The sequence below is a fragment of the Ovis aries genome, chromosome 18 (genome assembly GCF_016772045.2).
Source record: "Ovis aries strain OAR_USU_Benz2616 breed Rambouillet chromosome 18, ARS-UI_Ramb_v3.0, whole genome shotgun sequence".
Taxonomy (NCBI): Eukaryota; Metazoa; Chordata; class Mammalia; order Artiodactyla; family Bovidae; genus Ovis; species Ovis aries.
The window spans coordinates 66107255-66133289 of NC_056071.1; the positions used below are offsets into that span (position 1 = coordinate 66107255).

The 26035-nt window shown below is 46.6% G+C and overlaps 1 protein-coding gene across 5 annotated transcripts in view; it reads right to left on the bottom strand.

Annotated features, from left to right (window-relative positions):
* The window catches only part of PPP1R13B (protein phosphatase 1 regulatory subunit 13B), a 73801-nt gene extending 48965 nt beyond the window's left edge, over positions 1-24836 (bottom strand). For 2 of the 5 annotated variants that reach the window (XM_027957455.2, XM_042235574.1), the window contains exon 1: positions 24556-24836. In XM_027957455.2, the coding sequence (XP_027813256.1) occupies positions 24556-24564 (9 nt within the window). In that variant the 5' untranslated portion in view covers positions 24565-24836. Of the gene's footprint in view, positions 1-4907; positions 17136-17672; positions 17819-24555 lie in introns of those variants that run through there. The other 3 variants (XM_042235575.1, XM_042235576.1, XM_060401486.1) reach the window with 3 other exon arrangements.
* Between the last annotated feature and the right edge of the window lie 1199 nt (positions 24837-26035).

Sequence of the window (26035 nt, forward strand, 5' to 3'; positions counted from 1 at the left end):
CATTTCTTTGTATTTATTTTTCTTCTCTCTAGTAATAAAGATTTATAATTAGACAAATCCTGTTTTTTCATGTCTGCTAATACCAGAAGTCAAGTACCACTAATCCTCTGCCAGCAGGAAAAACTCAAAACAGAAATAATAATTAGCAATGTCTCTGAAGAGCACTTTAATATAATCATGTGTATTGACAATACTATCTATCTGTACAAAATCAGAACACAATTTACACAGAAAAGTAAGTCCAATAGCCCTCATATCTTTTTACAAATGACTCTATTTTGTCCTTCAGGTTTGAGCCATCTCTCAAAAACCATGATGCTACTTTGAATTTGCTTATAATGCTCTGAGTTACCATTTTCAAAATGTTTCTCCTCCTTAGAAAACTAAGCAAAACTCAAGTGTAGAAAGCAAACGTCTCAGTGCCTGGAGATTATCTATGCCATTTACAAAGAAAAAAAATACTTCAAAAGCTGTCTCTTGGGCTTCACGGAATCTAAATTCAGGCTCTAATGGCACGGACCATGATAAGACGTCCTAATGAAACAAGACAGACCACAGTTGGTACAGCAGAGTGATATGGTGGATAGGGTTCCACCTCATCAGGGGAGGCCCACGGAAGACAGAGTTCAATGTTAGCACCGTTCAGTAACAACTGTAACCAGGATCTGGAAATCACTATAAAAGGAAAACTAAACATTAAGTTACTAACTTCCACACAAAACCCATTATTTTTTCTAAAGGCTTGCCTAAGTTTTGTCGGTAAAAGACCAAGATCTCAGGGTTTTTAAATAAGTTTTCATAATAAATGCCTTGTCTATAGCCTATGGTTATGGAAACTGCTTGTTGGAAGTAGGAGACATACAGAGGTCCGCTGTTTCTTTTTAAATTCTGCTAGTACTCACATAGCTCAGAGGTTAAAGCACGTGCCTGGAATGCAGGAGACCCAGGTTCGATCCCTGGGTGGAGAAGATCCCCTGGAGAAGGAAATGGCAACCCACTCCAGTCCTCTTGCCTGGACAGCCCCATGGAGCGAGGAGCCTGGTGGGCTGCAGTCCACGGGGCCGCAGAGTCGGGCGCGACTGAGCCTCATTCACTTTGCTTAGTACTGACGTATCTAGGTGCTTAAAGTGAGAACTGAAGTTTCTAGCCAGATACTTAACTTCAAAGGACTTTCACAATTTGTTAATAGCAAAAACGGCTATGATTTCACCGCTTACTATGTTCGCAGACAGGCTATTTACCCACATCACATCACTGACCTCTCCCAACAGTCCATGGAACTAGGTGCTGGGATGACCGGCACCGCAGACAGAGTAAAGGACTGCCCGAGGTCATGTGACTAAGGAGCACCAGAGTGTCTGACCCAAGAGTGTCTGACTCCAAAGCTTAAGTTGCTACCTGAAGAGTTCAGGAACAAAGCAGTGAACACCTAAAACAAGAAAAAGCCCAGAACCATTCAAGCTCTTCTTCCCTGTGAAGCTGTAGGAGACAATCTCCATTCAAGAGTTACAAGATAGTGACAAACCATTGTGTTTGTAACTGAAGAACTCAAATGCATGACGCACGTTTCCTTGGAAAGCAGAGCACTGTAAGTAAGAGCCCAGAGGAGAAAATCAGCAGAGACTCATTACAGAACCCAGAGGTCAGCCTACTCCACAGCCTGGATGGCCTCTGGGCAAAAAATCTTATTGCAAAATTCACTTATGACTGTACAGTGAAGTGACTCAAGGGATTAGATCTGACAGAGCTCCTGAAGAACTATGGACGGAGGTTCGTGACACTGTACAGGAGGTGGTGACCAAAACCATCCCCAAGAAAAAGAAATGCAAAAAGGCAAAACGGCTGTCTGAGGAGTCCTTACAAATAGCTGAGCAAAGAGAAGCAAAAGGCAAAGGAAAAAGGAAAGATATACCCATCTGAATGCAGAGTTCCAAAGAATAGCAAGAAGAGGTAAGAGAGTGTTCCCAAATGATTAATGCAAAGAAATAGAGGAAAACAATAGAACGGGAAGGCCCAGAGATCTCTTCAAGAAAAATCAGAGATACCAAAGGAACATTTCATGCAAAGATGGGCACAATAAAGGACAGAAACAGTAAGGACCTAACAGAAGCAGAAGAGATTAAGAAGAGGTGGTAATATTACACAGAAAAACTGTACAAAAAAATGTCCTAATGACCCAGATAACCATGATGGTATGGTCACTCACCTAGAGCCAGACATCCTGGAGTGTGAAGTCAAGTGGGCCTTAGGAAGCATTGTTACAAACAAAGCTGGTGAACGTGATGGAATTCCAGTGAGCTATTTAAAATCCTAAAAGATGATGCTGTGAAAGTGCTGCACTCAATATGCCAGCAAATTTGGAAAACTCAGCAGTGGCCACAGGACTGGAAAATATCAGTTTTCATTCCAAACCCAAAGAAAGGAAATGCCAAAGAATGATCAAACTACCGCACAATTGCACTCATCTCACACACTAGCAAAGTAATGCTCAAAATTCTCCAAGTGAGGCTTCAACAGCATGTGAACCGTGAACTTCCAAATGTTCAAGGTGGATTTAGAAAGGCAGAGGAACCAGAGATCAAATTGTCAACATCTGCTAGTTCATTGAAAAAGCAAGAGAGTTCCAGAAAAACATCTATTTCTGCTTCATTGACTATGCCAAAGCCTTTGACTCTGTGGATCACAATAAACTGCGGAAAATTCTTAAAAGAGATGGGAATCCCAGACCCCCTGACCTGCCTCCTGAGAAACATGTATGCACGGCAAGAAGCAACAGTTAGAACCCTGTATGGAGCAACAGACTGGCTCAGGATTGAGAAAGGAGTCTGACCAGATTGTTTACGGTCAGCTGTTTATTTACCGTATATGCAGAGTATATCATGAGATATGCTGGGCTGGATGAGCTACAAGCTGGAATCAAGACTGCCAGAAGTATCATCAACCTCAGATATGCAGATGACATCACTCTAATGGCAGAAAGTGAAGAGGGACTGAAGAACCTCTTCATGCAGGTGAAGGAGGAGAGTGAAAAGGCCAGCTTAAAACTAAATATTAAAAAAAACTAAGATCATGACACATGGCCCCATAGCTTCATGGCAAATAGAAGGGGACGAGGTGGAAGCAGTGACAGATTTTCTCTTCTTGAGCTCTAAAATCACTGTGGATTGTGGGATGGTGACTGCAGCCATGAAACTGAAAAGACAACTGCTTCTTGGCAGGAAAGCTATGGCAAACCCAGACAGTGTGCCAAAAAGCAAAGACATCACTTTGCTGACAACGGTTCATATAGTGAAGGCCAGGGTCTTTTCAGTAGTCACGAATGGTTCTCAGAGCTGGATCATAAAGAAGGCACAGTGCCAAAGAGTTGATGCTTTTGAACTGTGGTGCTAGAGGATCCTGGGCAGCAAGATCAAACTAGTCAATCTTAAAGGAAATCAACTCTGAATACCCATTGGAAGTACTGATGCTGAAGCTCCAACACTTAGGCCACTTGCTATGAAGAGCCGACTTACTGGAAAAGACCCTGATGCTGAAAAAGACTGAAGGCAGGAGGAGAGGATGACAGAGGATGAGATGGCTGGCTGGCATCACTGTGCAATGGACACGAACCTGGGCAAGCTCCAGGAGACGGCAGGAGGGAGACCGGGAGGCCTGGCGTGCTGCGGCCACGAGGTCAAGAAGAGTCGGGCACGACTCGGCAGCTAAGCGATGACTAGAAGCTCTTGTAGGCCTTCACAGAGGCGTTCAGCCTCAGCTTCTCCAGCATCAGAGGCCGGGGCACAGGCTCGCTTCACTGTGACACTGAATAGTCTGCCCTGGAAACAAACTGAGATCATTCTGTCGTTTTTGAGACTGTACCCAGGTGCTGCATTTAGGACTCTTGTTGACTATGAGGTCTACTCCATTCTTTCTAAGGGATTCTTGCCCACAGCAGTAGACACAAAGGTCATCTGAATTCAATTTGCCCATTCCTGTCCACTTTAGTTCACTGATTCCTAAAATGCTGATGTTCACTCTTGCCATCTCCTGTCTGACCACTTCCAATTTACCAGGATTCATGGACCTAACATCCCAGGTCCCTACGCAAGACTGCTCTTTACAGCTTCAGACTTCACTTTCACCACAAGACACACCCACGACTGGGGGTCGCTTCCGCTGTGGCCCACCGTCTTCATCCCTCCTATAGCTATTTCCCTCTTCTTCGCCAGCAGCACACGGGACACCTACTGACCTGGAGGCTCACCTTCCAGTTTCGTATCTTTCTGTCTTTTCGTATCATTCTGGTCCCATCACTTCATGGGATGGGACACAATGGAAAATGCGATAGACTTTATTTTCTTGGCTCCAAAATCACTGAGGACAGTGACTGTAACCATGAAATTAAAAGACCCTTACTCCTTGAAAGAAAAGCTATGACAGACCTAGACAGTGTATTAAAAAACAGAGACATTTCTTTGTTGACAAAGGTCAGTATAATCTAAACTATGGTTTTTCCAATAGTCATGTAAAATATGAGAGGGGGACAATAAAAAAGGCTGAGTGCTGAAGAATTGAGGCCTTCAAACTGTGGTGCTGGAGAAGATTCCCGAGAGTCCCTTGGACTGCAAGGAGATCAAACCAGTCAATCCTAAAGGAAATCAACCCTGAATATTTATTGGAAGGACTGATGCTGAAGCTCCAATATTTCGGCCACTGGACTTGAAGAGGAGACTCATTGGAAAAGACCCCAATGCTGGGAAAGATTGAAGGCAGGAGGAGAAGGGGACGACAGAGGACGAGATGGCTGGATGGCATCACCGACTCAATGGACATGAGTTTGAGAAAACTGGGAGATGGTGATGGACAGGGAAGCCTGGCGTGCTGCAGTCCGTGGGGTCACAAAGAGTCAGACACAGCTGAGAACTTACCATCAACAATACCGTTCACGGGCTTCTCCAGGCAAGAAGGCTGCAGTGGTTTGCCATTCCCTTCTCCAGCAGTGCACGTTTTGTCGGAACTCTCCACCGTGACCCGTCTGTCTTGGGTGGCCCTGCATGGCATGGCTCACAGTCTCTGAGCTCCGCACGGCTGTGGTCCGTGGGGTCATTTTGGCTGGTTTTCTGTGACTGTGGTTTGCTCTAGAGGCCATGGGGCTGCAGCCCTTGCTTCTTCTGTGTCCTCTGATGGGTAGAAAGCTTGTGCGAGCCTCCTGATGGGAGGGACTGGCTACTGGGGAAACCGGGTCTCGCTCTGTCGTGCAGGGCCATGCGCATGCTTTCGCGCACGTGTGCTAAACTGCTTTCGTCCTGTCTGACTCTTTGCGACCCTGTAGCACCAGGCTCTTCTGTCCATGGGATTCTCCAGACAAGAACACTGGGGTGGGGTGCCATTTCCTTCTAGGGGACTGAAACTGAGTCTCTGCATGGGCAGGTGGGTTCTTTACCACTAGAGGGCTCAGTACATCTTTAATCCAATTTTCTGCTGACGGGTGGGGGCTGTGACCCCTCCCTGTAGTTTGGCCTAAGGCGGCCCTGTCCTGCAGTCTGCAGTCCCTATGGTAGCATGCCAGGCTCTGTGGAAGGGCTAACCGTAACCTCCTCAAACAGGACTTACTCCAACACGCTGTGCCCCCCAGGCCTGCTGCTGCCAGCACCCTGGCCACAGGGCAGGCCACCGGTGACCCACGCCTCCCCAGGAGACTCCCAAACACGCGTGGACAAGTCTGGCACAGCCTCTTACGGGTCACTGCTCCTTTCCCTCAGGTTCTGGTGCGCACAGGGTTTTGTTTGTGCCCTCCAAGAGTCTCCTTCCCCTAAGCCTACGTAGCGGAACTCTGCTGCTCCATACACTGCTACAGAACAGTCTCCTTCCCTCTGCTGCAAAAACAGTTACAATTGCTGGCTCAGCACTCGGTGTCTCACAAGAATCCATATTTTAACACAAAAATAAAACAATGTGTCCCCTAAGGTAATATTCACGCCAGTCCTGTTAAACGCATACATTTTAAGCTGCAAATCTGAGAGGACGGTACACAGGTGCCTCCATTTTCTTTTCAATAGTCACTAAAATTGTTTTGGGAAAAAGATAAACAATATTTTTTGGTAGTCTGAGTTAGCATAAGTGACCATTTGCTTTTTAATCCATTTGTAAAGGCATTCAATTCAATTAAAAGAAATACATTGAGAATTTAAAATTTAAGCTATCAGAAAGATCAGTCATCAGATCCTGGAGCCAGAAAGGAGCCTTATCTATGTTAACCACCCCTCTTTCCCCATTTACAGATGAGGAAGCAGAAGCCCAGAGAAGGAAATAATTTGTCAAGGCTAATAAATCTTGTTAGTAACAAAACCAAGACTGAAATCAGGTCTCTTGATTCTCAGCCAGACAGGCTTCCTCTCCCTCAGCAGTTTATTTAGTTACACTGTTGACTTAATATTGAACGAGAAGGTCTGTGAACTGTCCAGCAAGAAGTCTGACATACAATATTCTCTCAAATCTAATTTCCTCCCCTTTTATTTAAATACCTGGCAACAGCTTTGGGCACTGTGAAAACCAGAAAAACCCCAGAACTTAAAAAATTACAGAAATGAACTGAAATTAAATTACAAAAGAGAATCATGAAACAAACTGACACTGGAATACACCACCACGAGCAAATGATAAAGGGCAGCTGATCATAAATCAGCCCTGTAATAAAATTTGAAAATGACTCCATGACCATCAACAGGATCCTGAAAAAGAAAACTTGGTGACCCTATTAGTTAAAAATAATGAAGTCCAAGGAATTCAACTGGAATGTAACTGAGGTGACCATTTAATTAAACACATGGCCACTGCGAATGAAAATAAAGGCGCTAACAAAACAAACCGCCAGGACAACAAGCAACAACCCAAGGCTTTCTCTTGTACACCTGGATGTATAGGCATCAGTGTAAATCACACCTAGGGAACCACACTGTTTCATCGGCAACAAAACCCTCTGAAGGGAAGAGTGCCACGAAGCAGCAAGTATTTTAAAAATCAGGACTAAAGAAAAAACAAAAACTACAGAAACAGATATATATATATATATTTTAGTGAAGATTCATTCCAACTACCTACTTCACCAGCAAGTGAAAAGCAAGCCTTATAAGATGACTCATCAATCCTACCTCAAAAAAATTCATATCCACCCTCATCCAACAGAAACAAGGAAAAGAACCATTTATGCCATGTCAGTGAGAGCAGCGGGAGCTTCATCCCCATTCTATGGGAGGAGGAGCAGCGTCCAGAAAGGATTATATTGCTCAAGGTCGGAATCTAAACCCAGGGATGACATCGAAAGCCAGGCTCCCAGGTCTCTTTCAGGATAACTATCATAGCTTGGCAGGCCACCTTTCTCCTTCCCTTCAAGATGAGGCAGGCACTGTTCTTATCCTCAAAAAAGAGAAACAGGTGTGGAGAGGTCTTCACATGGGCTTAGCACACTTAACCCTTCTGAGGGTCCTCCTCTTTCAGGACCACAAGGACCCTCCTCCCCAGATCTGGGCCTTAGGGGACAATCAAGGACCCCCACACACAACCAAGATCCTACAGTCAAGCAATCAGCTAATCTTGGAAATTCAAGCCACAGAACCCAGCTTCAGCCTTCAAGGGTTCTGCCGCCCCCCCCCCCCACTGGCTGCTCTGTCCAGCAACAGTGGTGACGACACCCGCTTCCTGACCGACACTCACCATGCGCTGGACCTCGCCTGAGCATTCTCCGGGCATGATACCATTCAGTCCTGCCACATATCCTGGGGAAGAGGTTTTTCTTTTTTCTTTTTGCTATTATTCTTATTTTTTAGGTGGTAAATTAACACACATGTAATCTTCTTTAATCTAACAACAGATATAAAAAGACCGCTCCCCTAATGACTCACACTTTTAAACAGCTGGTCAGATGGTAAAGGGTTTGCCTGCAGTGTGGAGACCCGGGTTCGATCCCTGGGTCGGGAAGATGCCCTGGAGAAGGAAATGGCAATCCACTCCAGTATTCTTGCCTGGAAAATCCCGTGGATGGAGGAGCCTGGTTGGCTACTGTCCATGGGGTCGCAAAGAGTTGGAGACGACTGAGCGACTTCGCTTCACTTCGTATACCCTTGCAGACCTTTCCTTCACCACAAAACTCTTTTCTTTTTCCCAGTGAGACCACATGGAGTAGAAAATCGGTTTTCCACCAACAATTCATTTGAGGCATTTTCCACAATTTACACAGTTCTGCCTGTTTTTTAAAAAGGCTGTATATTATTTCTCCCTATGGCCACAGCAGAATTGACTGAGCGAGAGGTGCTGTTACTTTCAGATGAGCAGATAAAGCTCTGGCAGGTGTGTGACTTAAGGTCACACAGTAAGCGGCAGGGACAGGGCTAGACCCAAGCCTACCTGATTCCAAAGCCTGTGTTCTCAAACACTGGGTCCCACAGGACACCTGTTTTGAATGTTTCTGTCAACTAGACTATAACCCCTTTCAAGATAGTGAATTAGTGTCTTTGAGTCTCCAATGCCCAGCACTGCATTGGCATATAATCAAAGTTAGTGCATGCTTGTATAAATAGCTGCTGAATGTCAGTTTTCTGGTGCCACGTTTACCTTCCCTCCCATGCCATTCTTACCCTGCACAGGGCCCTGGCGCATCATGGAGGCACGAACGTACCTGCTGAAAGCACAGCTCTCCTGCCCAGAAGAGAACTGCCTCCTGTTCTCGGCTGGGCCACTTGGCCCCTCTCCGCCTCAGAATTCAAATGCAATGCAAGCTCAGAGCCCACCTGCTTCTCCAGGAACTTCCCTGAGAGGGCTTTCACGTGCAGACCCCTCTGTTCAACTATCACAACACCGCCAGAAGGTGGCCCTAGAAAGGACCTCAGCAGTTATTCATCCTGGACTGCTCCTCACTTCATAGTAATGGGGAGAGTAATCCACAGTTTTATGACAAACTGGTAAGGCTTTAACCTACAAGAAGTTGAAAATTTCAAAATAAAAGGAAAGGCACTTAAAGGAGAGTTTGCTACGTACCACTCAGGGAGGGAGATGGCAAGATAAGAAGGCAGTGAAATTTTATTTAATATAAAAATCTAAATGCGCATTTGAGCCTCCAAAAAATTACGGCTCCTAAGTTTGCAGTCTTGACTCTTCAGTGGTGCAGAATTCTGACCTTGGCAACCTCCAGCATCACACTGCTCTGAATATTAGCCAACACCTCACTGCCTATTGCATCACTAACCATAGAGCTGCAGACTAAGAGGCTTTAATGACAGTTCTGCATAACAAAAAGCTGGCAAAACAAACACAAAAGATAACTTTCCATCACATTTAGTCATGGGACTCAGCTACTTTGACTTGACTACTGACAGCGTAAGTGGCTGCTATCACTGATATAAAAACAGCCCACCTTTCCCCTCAGTTTGAGCGTTCTTTGGCACTGTCTTTCTTTGGGAATGCCAAAGAATGCTCAAACTACCGCACAATTGCACTCATCTCACACGCTAGTAAAGTAATGCTCAAAATTCTCCAAGCCAGGCTTCACCGATACGTGAACCGTGAACTTCCAGATGTTCAAGCTGGTTTTAGAAAAGGCAGAGGAACCAGAGATTAAATTGCCAACATCTGCTGGATCATCGAAAAGCAAGAGTTCCAGAAAAACATCTATTTCTGCTTTATTGATTATGCCAAAGCCTTTGACTGTGTGGATCACAATAAACTGTGGAAAATTCTGAAAGAGATGGGAATACCAGACCACCTGACTTGCCTCTTGAGAAACCTGTATGTAGGTCAGGAAGCAACAGTCAGAACTGGACATGGAACAACAGACTGGTTCCAAATAGGAAAAGGAGTACGTCAAGGCTGTATATTGCCACCCTACTTATTTAACTTATATGCAGAGTACATCATGAGAAACGCTGGGCTGGAGGAAGTACAAGGTGGAATCAAGATTGCCGGGAGAAATATCAATAACCTCAGGTATGCAGAAGACACCACCCTTATGGCAGAAAGTGAAGAACTAAAGAGCCTCTTGATGAAAGTGAAAGAGGAGAATGAAAAAGTTGGCTTAAAGCTCAACATTCAGAAAATGAAGATCATGGCATCCGGTCCCATCACTTCATGGGAAATAGATGGGGAAACAGTGGCTGACTTTATTTTTGGGGGCTCCAAAATCACTGCAGATGGTGACTGCAGCCATGAAATTAAAAGATGCTTGTTCCTTGGAAGGAAAGTTATGACCAACCTAGATAGCATATGAAAAAGCAGAGACATTACTTTGTCAATGAAGGTCCATCTAGTCAAGGCTATGGTTTTTCCTGTGGTCATGTATGGATGTGAGAGTTGGACTATAAAGAAAGCTGAGCACCGAAGAATGGATGCTTTTGAACTGTGGTGTTGGAGAGACTCTTGAGAGTCCCTTGGACTGCAAGGGGATCCAACCAGTCCATCCTAAAGGAGATCAGTCCTGGGTGTTCATTGGAAGGACTGATGTTGAAGCTGAAACTCCAATACTTTGGCCACCTCATACGAAGAGCTGACTCATTTGAAAAGACCCTGATGCTGGGAAAGATTGAGGGCAGGAGGAGAAGGGGATGACAGAGGATGAGATGGTTGGATGGCATCACCGACTCAATGGACATGGGTTTGGGGGGACTCTAGGAGTTGGTGATGGACAGGGAGGCCTGGCGTGCTGCGATTCTTGGGGTGGCAAAGAGTCGGACACGACTGAGCGACTGAAGTCCCTTTCAATTACCTCATATAAGCCTTCCTATCTGATTATCAGCAATTCTGCAGGAGGACTCCTACCAGAAACCCACTGGACCATGAGGTATTCACTGTTAACAGCATTTGAGGATCTGTTCCATTCTAGAGGCAGATAACCATGTAAGGAGATTAAAACTAGACTCCCGAGTTTGTTTTATGACGAGACACTGCAGTGTGATAAGACACACAAAACAAAAACCGAGTGTAAAGCAAAGGCTGACAGCACATATAACACAGATTGGACACACTTACAGGATCACTCACTCATTCACGAGTATCTCACTGAGACCAACAAGGCGCTGCACCCTGTCAACACTGCCCCCTCAGAACCTGGAGCTGAGACAAAGAGATACCTGGAAACTCCAGTGGAAAACTGCAGGTGCCGCGAGACCCACAGGAGGACTGCCTGATCTGGATGGCCAGCTCGGCAAAGACCTGCCGAAGGAAGCAACGTGCAGGCTTGAGACTGAAGGAGTCAGCCATGACGGGAGTGGGAATGCCTGTGCGAGGCAGGAGGCGGGCAGATGATTGGTTCTTTATTCTTCTTTATTATTGGTTTTTTCCCCATTTCTTTAACTGGAGTGCACACTCAGCTGCACCCGACTCTTTGTGACCTCAGGGACTGCAGCCCACCAGGCTCCTCTCTCCATGGGATTTTCCAGGCAAGAATGCTGGAGTGGGCTGCCGATTCCTCCTCCAGGTTACTGAAATGTAGCTGATTTTCAACACTGTGTTAGCGTCTGCTGTACAACAGTGAGTCAGTGATACATAAACACACAACCATCCTTTCTGGCTTCTATTCTCATGTAGGTCATTAGAGTACTGAATAGAGTTCTCTGTGGTGTTCAACTGGTTCTTATTAAAGACCTACGGTCTACATAGCAGTGTATATATGTCAATTCCAACCTCCCAATTTATCACCTTCCCCGCCGTAACCACGTTTGTTCTCTACATCTTGACTCAACTTTTGTTCTGTACATTTGTAAACGTGTACCGTTTCCTTAAATTCCGCATATAGGCAGTATCATAAGGTGTCTGTCTGCCTTCACTCAGCGTGACGATCTCCAGGTCCACCCACGTGGCTGTGAACGGCACGGGCTTGCCCTTTTTTATGGCTGAGAGATCCCACTGTAGTTGCGCACCACATCTTCTTACCCACTCCTCTACTGATGGACATCTGGGCTGTTTCCAAGCCCTGGCTGTTGTAAGCAGCGCGGCAGTGACCACGGGGGTGTATGTATCCTCTCGAATTATGGTTCTTTCCAGATATATGCCCAGGCACGGCACTGAAGGTTATGGCAGCTCTGTTTTTAGTTTTCTAAGGAACCTCCACGCTGTTCGCCGTGGTGGCTGCACCAGCGTACATTCCCACCAACGGTGCAGCAGGGTCCCCTCCTCCACACCTTCTCCAGCACTTACTGCCTGTAGACCTTTTGATGACGGCCTTTCTGACCAGTGTGAGCTGATGCCTCATTACAGGTCTGATTTGCACTTCTCTAATAATGAGTGAGGTTGAGCCTCTTTTCTTGTGCCTCTAGGCCATTTGGATGTCTTGTTTACAGAAATGTCTACTTAGGTCTGCCCATTTAATTGAGCAGTTTGTTTCTTTTATTTTGAGCATGAGCTGTTTGTGTATTTTAATCCCGTTGGTCACTCTGACTACGAATATTTTCTCCCATTCTGTGGGCTTTCTTTTTGTTCTGTTGATGGGTTCCACAGTTGTGCAAAAGCTCCTAAGTTTAATAAGGTCCCATTTGTTTTTATGTGTGTGCTAAGTTGCTCTGTCATGTCCAACTCTTTGCAACGCCATGGGCTATGCAGCCCACCAGGCTCCTCTGTCCCTGGGATTTCCCAGGCAAGATACTGGAGTGGGTTGCCATTTCCTTCTCTAGGGGATCTTTCTGACCCAGGAACAGAAACCACATCTCTTGCACTGGCATTCTTTACCACTGTGCCACCTGGGAAGTCCACTCCATTTGTTTATTTTTGTTTTATTTTCATTACTCTCAGAGGTGGATGAAAAAAGATCTTTCTGCGATTTATGTCAAGAGAGTGTTCTGCCTATATTTTCTGCCAAGAGTTTTATAGTATCCGGTCTTACATTTAGGTCTTTAATCCATTTTGAGTTTATTTTTGTGTATGGAGATTACGTTCTAAGCAGAGAGTCTGCTTAACTGTTCCACAGACCACCAATCAATGGCAGATGAAAATGGCCATGATTAAATCGCCCCCATTAGGCACTTCTCTCTTCTGTGCCAAAAACCTGGCATTTAAATAGCCACACCCGAATCTGGTTATGTTTCCAGTCATATTTCACTCTTAAAGGTGATAAAGGACCTCCTCTTAAACATCTTCGACATGCTAAACAGTGATCTTTTTATATTTTGGTTTTACTTTTGCTATTCTTTTCTATTTTATTTGCAAATAAGAGTAGAAGATGAAACTCTCAAAATAATTCAGTGCTGAATATACCAAAGGAAATAAGTTAGAACCAGGTAGTCTTCTCAGACATAGTAGGGCTGATACAGTATTTCTGAGAGAGAGTAGTTTAATTTTAACAGTGAAAGTGAAGTCGCTCAGTCCTGTCTGACTCTTTGCGACCCCTACCATGCTCCTCCGTCCATGGGATTTTCCAGGCAAGAGTACTGGAGTGGGTTGCCATTGCCTTCTCCAGAGGATCTTCCCAACCCAGGGATCGAACCTAGGTCTCCTGCATTGTAGACAGACTTTTTACCATCTGAGCCCTCAGGAAGTCTAACAGTACTAGTAATTAAATATTGATAAAATCATCCTTTCAAATTTTCCTATTTTATTCATAATCCTAAATCCTTTAATTATTAATTATACTAGTTCTGTGGTTGTTTGCACCCTCAGTGTTGCAGCAAACAAAGTTATTTACCCAAAGACATCAGTTAGAACGTATCCTCACAAAATTACAGTTTAACCTGTTTTCATCTGTGAAAATACCTATCGAAGCAATCTTTAAAGCAAAAATGTCTTTTAAGTCTACTGAATTAAGATCATTTAACATTTTGGAGATACCAAACACGTGGGGGATAAAAGCACACATCTATAGTGATTGTTATACACCAGCCACTGTTATAGGTTCTTTACATATTAACAATTCATTTAATCTTTACAAAACCTAATAAGGTAGGTACTTCTATGACCTCCATTTTACAGATGAGGACAATAAGACGCAGAGAGATTAGGTAACTAGCCCAAGATCAAACAGGTAGGAAATCAAATAGCTGAGATTCAAACCCAGTCATTCCCAAATCCGTGCTCTTTAACTACTGCGTTACACTGTCTCTCAACAGTTTTTCAAACATAAAAGCAAAAATCAGTTAATGAAAACTGCTACAATAAAACACCAGCCATGTATAATCCTCAAGGAATTAATTCTTATGAATGGTAGCATTCTCTGAATAGCTGAGGCTCTAGCCCTTTTGTCTGAGCCCCAAATCTGAAACGGTTCTGTCCATTCGATGTGGCCACCAGCACACGTGGCTATCAAGAACTTGAAACATGGCGAGTCCAAAATCAGATGTGCTATATGAATACAATATGTTCTGGAATTTGAGAGGCTTAGTATGAGAAAAGAGCATAAAACACCTCACTAATCATGTTTTAATATTAACTGCATGTTTAAATAATTTTTGGATATAGTGAGTTAAATAAAATATATTATTAAAATTATTTTCACTCATTTCTTTCCACTTTTTTATGTGGCTACCAGAAGATTTTTAAACTGCACTTGTGGCTCACCTTATGTTGCTACTGGACAGAGCTCATCTAAACGTGTCCAACTGATGTCTATGTTACTGATGCTATTTACCCTTTTCTTGATGAGTCAGTCATCATGAGGACTTTAACCACCACCCTGTGTGTAGTCTGTAAACTGTCATCATGCTATCTTTGGTGGTGACTGAGGTCAGGATGCCCACCCTCAGACCACAACCTTGGGGTTTCTTAAAGCTGTTTCTTTCCGTGGTTTCCAGCAGCCTGTCTGCTGATAGTTACACCCCTCCAGCAACCTTGACTATAGCCTCTATGAAGATTTAAAAGCTAGGTAAATTAACACTGTGCAACATGCTAGAGTCCAGGGTAAGCGAGGGCTGAGGAGGGTCCTCTGCAAGCCGCCTTCAACGCATGACTCTTTGACAACTGTTTTGAGCGCTCAGAGACCTTTCCTGTCTCAACTATCCCACAGACTCTTCTCATGGATTCCAGACACTTAACGACAACTTTCACTTAAACCGGAGCATCTACAACTCTGCTTAAAATCCTGCAACAGTTTCAATTTGAGATGAAAAGTTCTGAAGATGGATGGTGGTGATGGCTGCTGAACAACGTGAGCGAACCTGGATGGGGCAGAACTGTATACTTTAAAACGGCTGAGATGGTGAGTTTTATGTATATTTTAACACAATTCAAAAACAGACAAACTTCAGCAGTTCCATGTTTCTCAGGATGAAGTTCAAACTCGTCTGCAGGTCACACAAGGTCCTCGGAATCTGACCTCACCCGCCTACCTGCCCAGCCCCCCTGCTGCATCAGGCCTTCCACTCTAGGCAATTCCCCTGACACACCACACCAATTCAGATCTCAGTGCCCTGAAAATGTGAAGTGAAAGTTGCTCAGTAGTGTCTTTGACTCTTTGCGACCCCTCCATGGAATTCTCCAGGCCAGAATACTGGAGTGGGTAGCCTTTCCCTTCTCCAGGGATCTTCCCAACCCAGGGATCGAACCCACATCTCCTATACTGCAGGCGGATTCTTTACCAGCTGAGCCACAAGAGAAGCCCACAAAAGTGGGCCTCTATCTAAATCCCTTGCCCACCCCCTCTATCCCTTCTTCCTCATCCTTCTCAACTCCACTCAAGTGTCACCTCCTCTGTGAAAACTCTCCTGACATCCCAAGGGCAAGAAGACTCCTCTCACCTGCACCCCGCCGCAGCTCGCACTCTGCCACTCATACGCTCTCTGTCTCCCAGAATGGCACTTTCTGTTCATAGGCCTGTTCCCCACCGTGAGCTCACCGAGAGCAGGGACTATGCCAGTCCTGGCCCTACATGCCTGCTGAGGCCTTTCAGTGAACAAGCACTTAATGAGTGTCGACTAGAGACACTGGGGATGCTGCCGTGAGAAAAGAAAACGGAGCCCCCCTTTCACGGAGCCTCCACAAGTGACTGCCAGGTGGCCATCAGCACGATGAAGAGACGTGAAACGCAGTCAGGGAGGGCATTTTATACAGGGCGCTCGGGAATAAGGTAGAGACCAGAAGGAAAGGGCTGGCCCTCCCACTCAGGGACTGAGCACTGAGTGAAGGGAACGCCAGCTGGTTCTGAGCTGTGGTCTCGATGACACAGGGCAAACTTTCATTTCTAAGAAATGCAAACCGTCCCTCTCTGACCTAGCAACTGGACAGATGTCACAGTCACCACCTAGTTCTCCCAGGTGGGGTACAGTGCGTAGGATCCTCTGCCATGAGGCCTTGCAGCTACTGGAGAAAACATAAGAGGAGCAGGTATGACTGAGTGCTATTTTACATTAACAGGATGCACTAAGCACCTGGCAATCCTCACAACCGCCTCTGAAACATACTCCTACTAAATCCATTGTAAAGAGGAAAGTAAGGCACAGAGAGGTGAAATAATTTGTCCAAGGCCACCGAGCTGCTAAGTGGCAGAGCTAGACTTTGAAACCAGACAGTCTTGGCTCCAGAGTCTGAGCTGATAAACACTAGGCCCCCTGTTTTACATCTGTCTCTCTATCACAAAACTCTTTGTTCCTATCATTGGGCTTTTTCACTATTAACCCTAAAGCCATCAAATTTCACTTCACCTGTCTTCACATTTTGATCATTCCAGAGCTCAGCTGTCATTCACTGGCACTGTTCTCAAGACTGCCATTAGGCAGGCATATAAGCATGCAATGTAAACAGCAAGCAGAGCATGAGCAGGCAATGCGGAGGCGCAGATTCCACTGCTATAGACCGCGTGCGGATAAACTCCGTGCAGATGGCGGAGGCCCAGGCCAGCCACTGCCCCAGGCAGGCGGTCTAGTGGGGTCTCAGGGTGGAGCTGATCAGGCCAAACAACAACTACCAGGAATGCCACAGGCGCGCGGCGTGCCACAGATGCCCAGAAAGCAGATACCAAAAACGCAACACCAGAAATCAGTTAATATATGAAACACGATTTAACTTAACATACTCATTTTACTTGAAGAGCAACATCTTTCTGGATACAGCAGACGTCTCGAGCTCAACACACTCCGCATAAACCTCGCTCACCCCCTACAGCCCTCTAAACCTATTCCTGCTACGCGTTCTCTAGCTTAATCGCAGGAAAGGCAAGCCCGGCTGCTGGAGCGATCAGCCTGTTATCCTCAGCTCCAGCCACTGTACTTCCTTCCTCTCAGCCACACACACTCGCGTGCACACACATTCCACACACCCTCTCGCTCCAGCCGATCTCCTTTACCTCCTCCTGGATCTTTCCCTTCACCTTCCGGTCGAGTCTGACCTGTGCCCACTGGGCTCCTAACTGTTTTTCCTGTTTCTTTTAAATTTGCCTTACCTCATGGTCCTCCCTGACAGCTCAACTGGTAAAGAATCTGCCTGCAATGCGGGGGACCCTGGTCCAATTCTTGGGTAGGGAAGATCCCCTAGAGAAGGGATAGGCTCCCCACTCCAATATTCTGGCCTGGAGAATTCTATGGACAAGTCCATGGGGTTGCAAAGAGTCCGACACAACTCAGCGACTTTCACTTCACTTCACTCCATGGCCCACTCCTCCAGTCTTGGTTTCAGAATTGCCCCTCCACCACACAAATCTGACTGCATCACTCCACTTCTTAAAAACGTTTGGCGGTTTCTGATCACCCACAGGACCAAGTGCAAACCCCACCAGGGCACACGCACACCTCTTCACAAAGGGATCTGGCACTGCTTTCCACGTCGTACCTTCTTTCATTCAGCAAATGGCCACCAAGCACCAACTATGTGGCCAGTCACTGGGACAGGCACTGGTGAAACAGTAAGAAGCTCCTGCCACGATGAAAATTACAGCCTAGGACAAAAAAGGACATTAACCAGTCACACACACAAATGTTTGAGGCCACAACTACAAGTACTGCAAATGTTCTGAGAAGACAGTGGCAAAGGTTGTATTATATTACAATACAAAGCAAGGCAATACAAAGATTGTACTACAACACAATCTTATAAACTTAGAACTTCTTCTAAACTGTACACATCAAAAGGTGAATTTTATGGTCTGTGAATTACATCTAAAAAAAAAAGGCACATCAGGTTGAATGCCTCTACTGATGTATCTGGCTGAGGCAAAGATGAGAAAGCTTCCCAAAGGAAATTTAACTTATTACATATAACATTTGCTGAACACTGACTGCACAACAGGCCGCTTTCACTGTAATAACCCACTGATCCTAACAACCCGAGGGTTACTATTATTAGCATCCTCAGTTTAAAGGCAGGAGACCTGTCGGAGGGTCAACTGGTGATGCCAGAATCCACACCATGCCAGGGCCCATACTCCGACCTGCTACAGCGAGGTCCCCCAGGCAATGACTACTGATTCAGAACAACTTATGATGCAATAAGTAAACCACTGTGTTTCATTTCTTCCAAAGGAAATTTCTCTCCGTGTCCTCTGCCCTTATAGTAACACACAAGGCCCTGTAAGATCCTAACCCATCCCCTTACCGCCAACACCTTCCTACTTCATCTCCTCCAGTCTGCCCTTCACATACTCTGCTCCAGCTACAGAGCTCCCTGCTTCTCCAGCATGCTGGGCCGGCTCCTACCACAGGGCCTTTGCATTTGCTTGAGCTACAAAGATTACAATCACAACATACGTTATAAAGCATGATTCAGTCAAAACTTCAGTTAATATTTTCTCTGGACACACAATACTGCTAGCAAGACCCTGTTCTGAACTGTACACTAACATTCTGAATGTCATTTATTAATTTTAATCAAAACTACCTCATTTTCTAGTCTTTTATTGTTCTGTATGATATCACCTAGCAAAGATTTTTCTTTTACAAAATATAGTAACAGCAGCTTTTGCTTACCAATTAGTATGAACAACAGTCATATGGCTATCTTTGCAGTGAAATAAAACAAAGCAATTAAGCCAAGAAAGTGTCACAATACAACCTGAATACCACCATTCTTCTGTTCAGCCTCAGAACCACAGTTTGCGAAATAACTATGGCAACAGCACTTTCAGACATCAAAATCCCACTGAAATTTTGCTGAGAAGTTATTGCCCATCTGTGCAAACACACAAAAAAGCACACTGACAACCAGTTACGTAACTTCAACACAGCAACCTGGTGATATTTTAAGTTTTTATCTTGCTAAAAATTATAAGTAGCTCTTAGGCATATACACTGACATAGACTTTTCAAAGTAGGATGCTGAGAAAGGAAAGATACATTTAACACGTCTGCGCATGCTGTCGCTCAGTCATGTCCAACTCTTTGTGACCCCGTGTGGACTGTAGCCCTCCAGGCTCCTCTGTCCATGGGATTTCCCAACCAAGAATACTGGAGTGGGTTGCCATTTCCTACTCTAGAGGATGTTCTTAATCCAGGGATCGACTCTAAATCTCCTGCGCTGGCAGGCCAATTCTTTACCACTGAGCCACCTGAGAAGCCTTACATTTACGTTTAAAACAGAGTCGTCCCCAAACTCAAGATGGCAAAAACTATCGTCTTTTATCAGATAGGTTCACCACAAGATCCGTTAAAATATTAAGCTCCAACTGAGCTAGGCATCAAAGGTAAAAGTATTTAGCTAGGTAAAAGTATTTAGCCTAATTCAATTTACCAGCACCACTAGCAAAATGCCTTGACTACAGCAAACTCCTGTAAGTGACTGGCACAGAGGCCAGGAGCAAAGACTCTTGAGTCAGAGAGCTTGTTTTCAAGCAGCACTCTACCACTCAGTAGCTGGGGGCCCTTAGCCAAGTTTCTTTTCCTCCTGAGCCTCAGTTCTCCATAAAAATGAAGACATCACCACAAAACCTATAGGGTGCAACTGCCCTTGTGCAGCCTGCCAGGATCCCCACCCACGGGATTCCCCGGGAAGAAGACTGGGGTGGGGTGCCATTTCTTCCTCCAGGGGATCTTCCTGACCCAGGGATCGAACCTGCATCTCCTGACTGGCAGGTGGGTTCTTTACCAATGAGCCACCAGGGGAGGCCCATAGGACACAGCGTTTTAGCACATAATGACAAACACCATTCATTGAGTGCTCATTACTACAAAATTAAATCGTAGCAAGTTAAACAGCTGGAAAACTTTACTGCTATACTTAATACTGTAGCCTTCAGAAGAGTTATTCCTAAAGATTGTTTTTAAGTTCAATAAAACTGTAATAATAAACCTTTCATATTTGCATCTTTGTGTGATCGAAGCTTTCCTTTTCCTTCTGTGAACTTCCTGGCACTCCAAAGGTTAGAAATAGTTTGATTATCTTAAATGGTAACAGTATCTTTGAATTTTTGTCTCAAAGAAACCAGAGTTTAAAAAAGAAAACAAAAAACATCTCCAGTCCTGAGTGTTTTGTTTACTGAGTTCGGCTATAACATAAAGCCGGTCAAAATGACTTAACTGGGTTTCTGGTGGTGCTAGTGGTAAAGACCCACCTGCTGATGCAGGAGACACAAGAGACTCAAGTTTGATTCCTGGGTCAGGAAGATCCCCTGGAGAAGGAAATGGCAACCCTCTCCAGTATTCTTGCCTGGAGAATCCCATGGACAGAAAAGCCTGGAGCAGCCTGAAGGGCTACAGTTCAAGGAGTCACTAGAATTTTTTTTAAAAAACCTTCTCCAGTCCTTAGTGTTTTGTACAGGGAGTTAGGCTAGAAATTAAAGCCGATCAAATGACTAAATTATTAACAATACTAGTGAACATCCATTGAGCTTCTTCTATCAGTTCTATCATACCAAAACACTTAGGCAGTCAATGCATTTACTAAAAGACTGCCAAAACTAGTGACAGGTTGTGTAAACCTCCGCTGCAGCCAATGAGAATATTACTGACCCTCATTAAAGTATCTGCCACATACCTACTATTAGACCAAGCACAAATACTTGGAAAAGACCAGGACCAATTCATTTTACAGGTGAGAAACGGAGGCTCAAAGAAATTTAAGTCCAAAGGTCGCAGAGTTACTTACAAGTGGGGACTAGAACCTTAGCCTCTCTGCTTCCAGTTCACTGTTTTGTCAATTACATGAAAGCTGATGGTTTCAAAAGGAATCTATTTCAGAACCTCAAAATGTCTTCTACATCATCAAAAGTGAATACCTGAAATAACTGAATGTTTGTTTAATGAGAGCTAAATATTGAGCACAAATTACTGTAACCCACAGCCCCTAGTGAATATGCTGAAAGAGCTCCTAGGACAGAAACAAGTGGAATCAACTACTCACACTGCATGGTGCCTACTGGAGGTAAGGAGTCCCACTGCTAACCTGACCGAAACACTACCACCAGAGCGCCTTTCTTACAGATAACACACACTTCAGAGCCACAGAACTTCCCTTACCCAAGTCAACAGTCCTCTGAAAGAGAAAAAAGTACCCTCAGCACCATGCTCCAGATACATTTCACCTGTGCACAAAAAGCTCCACAGCTGCAAAGTGTTCATTCTGTAGAAAAGAATGATGCTAATGATCAAGGCAGTTTTTCAGCCTTTTCATGCTCTGAACCAGGCTACTTTTATTAAAACCTTATTTCTATCAAAGTTGTTTAGGTATGGCCTAAATGATTTCAGGTCCAGACGTTAGGGATCAGCCAACAAGTCATCTTTAAACTGTGGTCCTTTTTTCCCCCTGGGAAACTGTTTTAAAATGTCATCCATTGAAAAAAGGTGAATGACCACACATACTAGAATGCAATGATATTTTAATAACAGAAAATTCCAAAATATAACTTTGTTTAAAATTGACAGTTGTGAAACTTGATGTAACCAGCAAATTGAAGACTTCTACAAAGACCTTATTGTGTCAGATGAGAACATGGCAAGATACTCATTTCCAACAGCTGAGAGGTTGGCTGCTGCAGTAAATCATCTGATCAATTAAAAGTTATTCCAGACACTACACACTAATTGCCAATTCTCAAATAAGTAAAATACCATACACTCTAAACCTGTGCTGTTCAAGACAGTAGCCACTAGCTACACGTGCTACCGAGCACTTGAAATGTCCTAGTCTGAACGGAGGTGTGCTGTATCCATAGAACTTCACTGGATCCACACTGGATTCACACTGGATTCAGCATCTTAGTACCCAAGAAAAGTAAAGTATCACATGAGTAAATTTTTCATATTGATTATATGTTAGTCATAATATTTTTAATATATTGAGTTAATAAAATATTAAAAATAATACTAGTTGCTAGACAAACTGAACTGCATCTGTGTGGTTCATTACATTCCTACTGGGTAGTGCTTCTCTATAAACTGCAAAATATGATCTAATCTTCCTTCAATGATTTACGATGATGATGAACAACAAATATATAATAAAGAAAAATCTTATTTATATCTTGGGTGCACAGTTTAAGATTGTACCAAGTAAGAATGGCATGTCCTTGAAACGTCTATGAAATTTACAACCAACCCCAACTACATTTACAGAGGAAGGGCTCAATCTTAAAAGCCATACTCAGGGAGCAAGAAGGAAATACAAAAGAAAAGACATTGAAACTGGGACTAAGAGAAATACCATCTGTTTCTAGAAGGCATTTTAAAATAAAAGCAGCGTGTTTCAAATACTTGATAGGCCTGTTTTTCAATAACAGTATTTGATTATTATGAGTATCACAAAGAAACTTCCCAACTGCCAGCCAAGCAAACTCTGAAAAGGAAAACCTGGTAAGGTAAAGACTAGAAATGCTAATTATGTGGAGCAGAGAAATAAAACATCTGAATGTATCATATGGAAAACGCAAGCCAAATTCCTTAACAGAGTATTTGAAATGAAACATCATACAATGATGAAATCAGTCAAAACTTTATAGGCGTGCTTCAATATTACTATAGTATCAATTACAGGATTTAGCTAAAAGTGGTTTCAAAATTCCAAAACACCATAACGCCTTTTCCAAATCTAGCCAGTGAGAATTAGGGAGAGAACTATTTCCAAATCCCTTATCTTGCAGAGGTTAAAATTAGAAATTGACAATTCAGAGCCATACTAACTATAAAAAATATCTGCATGGCATTCTGTTTAACAAGGACTTCTGGACACATCATCCTTTTTGATCCTCAGGACAGCCCTCAGATATTGTTCTGTTTTTATCCCTACTTCAGAGGTAATTCCAGGCTTGGAGACCTTGACTTGTTCAAGGTCACATTGCTAAAAAGTAGCAGAACCAGTACTGGATTCTGGATCTTCTGATGCTGATCCAGTTCTTTCTTTACAAGACAATCACTCATTTAAAACCAAACATTTAGAAATACAAGCTCTGATGCCAAAGAAGGATCTAAGGATCAACTAGGTCAAATCTTAAGACTCTGCAAAGGCAATGCGTTGGAATTAGTTCAAAAAGGCCAGAAGAGATTACCAAGAGACAGGAAATGATTTGAAAGATCAGGGAGAAAAAAATGCTAATCTAAATGTCCTTGGGTGCAGCACGGTGGAATAATAGTATTCAAGCAGAAAATGCAGAGAAATGGTACTTTCCTTCTGAAATGGATTTTCAAATGTAGAAATTTAGGCTAAATTGTTACTTTACTACAAATGCCTTTGAGAATTGTACTTAATATACAGGCACTCAGAAAACCAACACATCCAACTGGGTACCACCAGCCCTTCATTTTTTTCATAAATCAAGACATTTACTTCACAAAAAGCCAGAATAGAAAAATTATAATTCAGCACTCACGGCTCTTTAGATGACAGGTAAAGGAAAAGCTCCGCTAGGAGTCTGGCAATCTAACGAGCTCTGTCTGCTAGTAGAACGCACCCTTGAGGGCAGGACAAGGCGGCACCGCACCACAAACGAACCTGGCTCAACCTTCAAAACGGCGGCGACAGGCCAGATAACGCCAAAGGTACAACTCTCGAAGGGACGGTAAAAGGGAATGCCTAAAATGGCTCTCAAAATCCAGTCCCCAAGCAAATTCCTAAATACAACAGGATTTCAGATATCACGAAAAGGACTACGGAGAAATGTGGGTTTCCAGCGTGGGAACACCACACGGGGGCACCCACACGGCCGACTCCAAATACGACACCAGCAAATTTCAGGCGGGGTGGGGGGGACAGAGGCGCCGCGAGACCCTGCAACAGGGCGAGCGCTAAACGACACCCCGGCCTCCCCGCCCGACCCCCCGCCAGGTCGGACGGGGTGGGGAGGGGGCAACTGACCGGCTCCGATCCCACCTCCGGCTTCCCCTCCCGGGCAGCCCGGCCGCGGAGGCTCGGGAGGAAAGGGCCGCGCTGGGGGCCGAGCGGGCGCCGGCCAGGGACCCCCCCCCCCGCCCCCGGACCCTCGACCACGGCGGCCCCCGCTCCTGGCCCCCGCGGCAACCCCCGGACCCCAGATCCCCGGACCCCCGGCCCAGCCCGCGCTGAGAGCCGGCGCCGCCCCACCTGCCCACCCGCGGGGGGGGCGCCGAGACCGGGCGCGCCCGCCAGGCCACTTCCTTCCCCTCCCGCCCGGCCCGCCGAGCTCGCGCGGGCCCCCGGGGGCCGGGAGGCGCGGGAGGAAGGAGGTTTGGCCGGCCGCCCGCGGAGGAAGCCGCCGCCGCCGCCCGCACCCACCGGCATCATCGCGGCGCGGGTCCGCGGCGCCCTCGGCCGCCTGACAGGACGCTCGGCGCCGCGCCGTGCCCGCCGCTCCGGTCGCCCTCACAGGCCGCGCGCCCGCCGCCGCGCTCTCTGGCCTTCACGGGGAGGCGGCGGCTGCGGCGGGCTGCAGAGCCTGGCCGGCCCTGTCGCGGCCGCCGGCGTCCTGCGTCGCTGTCCTGGGACCGGCTGCCGCCGCCGCCGCCGCCGCCTCCGGCCGCCCGCCTCCCGCCGCCTGCCCGCGGACTCCCCTCAGCGCCCGCAGGCCCCGCCCCCAGCGCGTCGCCCCTCACGGGGCCCGCCGCCCCCTCCGATTGGCCCGCCCGCGCCGGGGGCGGGGCATGCTCGCCCCGCCCCGCTCCGCCTCGCTCCCGAGCGCGGCCAGGTACGAGCGCGTCCGCGCTCCCGCGGGAGGCGGGGGGGCGCGCGCGCTGCGGAAGCCGGGCCGCTGCCCCGCCCCGCGGGCCGGCCTGTGGCTCCCTGGCGGTGCGCCGCCGCGGTCTCGGCTCCTCCGAGACCTCGGGCGTGGGGGAAACCGAGGCCCAAGGGAGGGAGGACCTGGCCGGGGCACCGCAGCGCGTCTCGGCGGGGCCACGGCTCTAACCCGGGCTCCGGGAGGCCCGGCGCGGGCGGGGCGCATACCGCGGCCACGGCGCGCGCGTGCCCCTGCGACCGCGGCCTGACCCCGGCCTCCCGGAACCCCGCGGGGCTGCAGGGCTCGGGCTGGAAGGGGGTGGGTGCGCCCCAGACCACGCGTGTGACCTGGCTCCGCAAGGCTCAGCACGGACCCACGAGCCGGCGTGGCGCTCGGGCCCTGGGCACCTGTTCCCCGCCACCACCACCTGCCCGCGGCTTCTGCGACCCTCCCGGGGCCCTTTCCCCAAGGCCAGCCGACCTTCCCGGGCACGTGGCGGCTCTTCAGCCTTGGCACTTCCTGCAGGCGGTACCCCTGGCCTAGGATGCCTGCAGCACCTGTGCCAGCATCCTTCAGAGGCACAGACGTCCCGGGCTGCACGCAGTCTTCCTCTCCAGGGTCCTCTTCTCTCCTTACAGCCCTGTCTCACCGGCACCCCGGTCTGAGCGCCTGAGTAACAGAGGCCAGGGCTGGGCTGGGGCTGAGCGGACCCTCACTGCCCAGTGAGTGCGCGTCCTTTCTGTGCCCGCCACACTGTGCCATTCACTTGAACCCTGACGGGAGATGAGATGGTGACCTGTGCACTCCACAGGCAACGCTGAAACTTCTGGAGCATCTGGAGCGCAGGGGTCTGTTTATGGCCCCAAACCCACCTTGGGAATGGACCATAGAGACGACAGCAGGTGATGTCAGAGGGACGTCTCCAGGGACAGATGATCAGAGTCTGTCCCTAGCCTGTCTGCCCCTTTGAGGGGCCTGAGCCGCTGGGTGGGGTTGAGGGACAAAGAGGGGCGAGGCTGGGGAGCCACTACCATCCTCTTC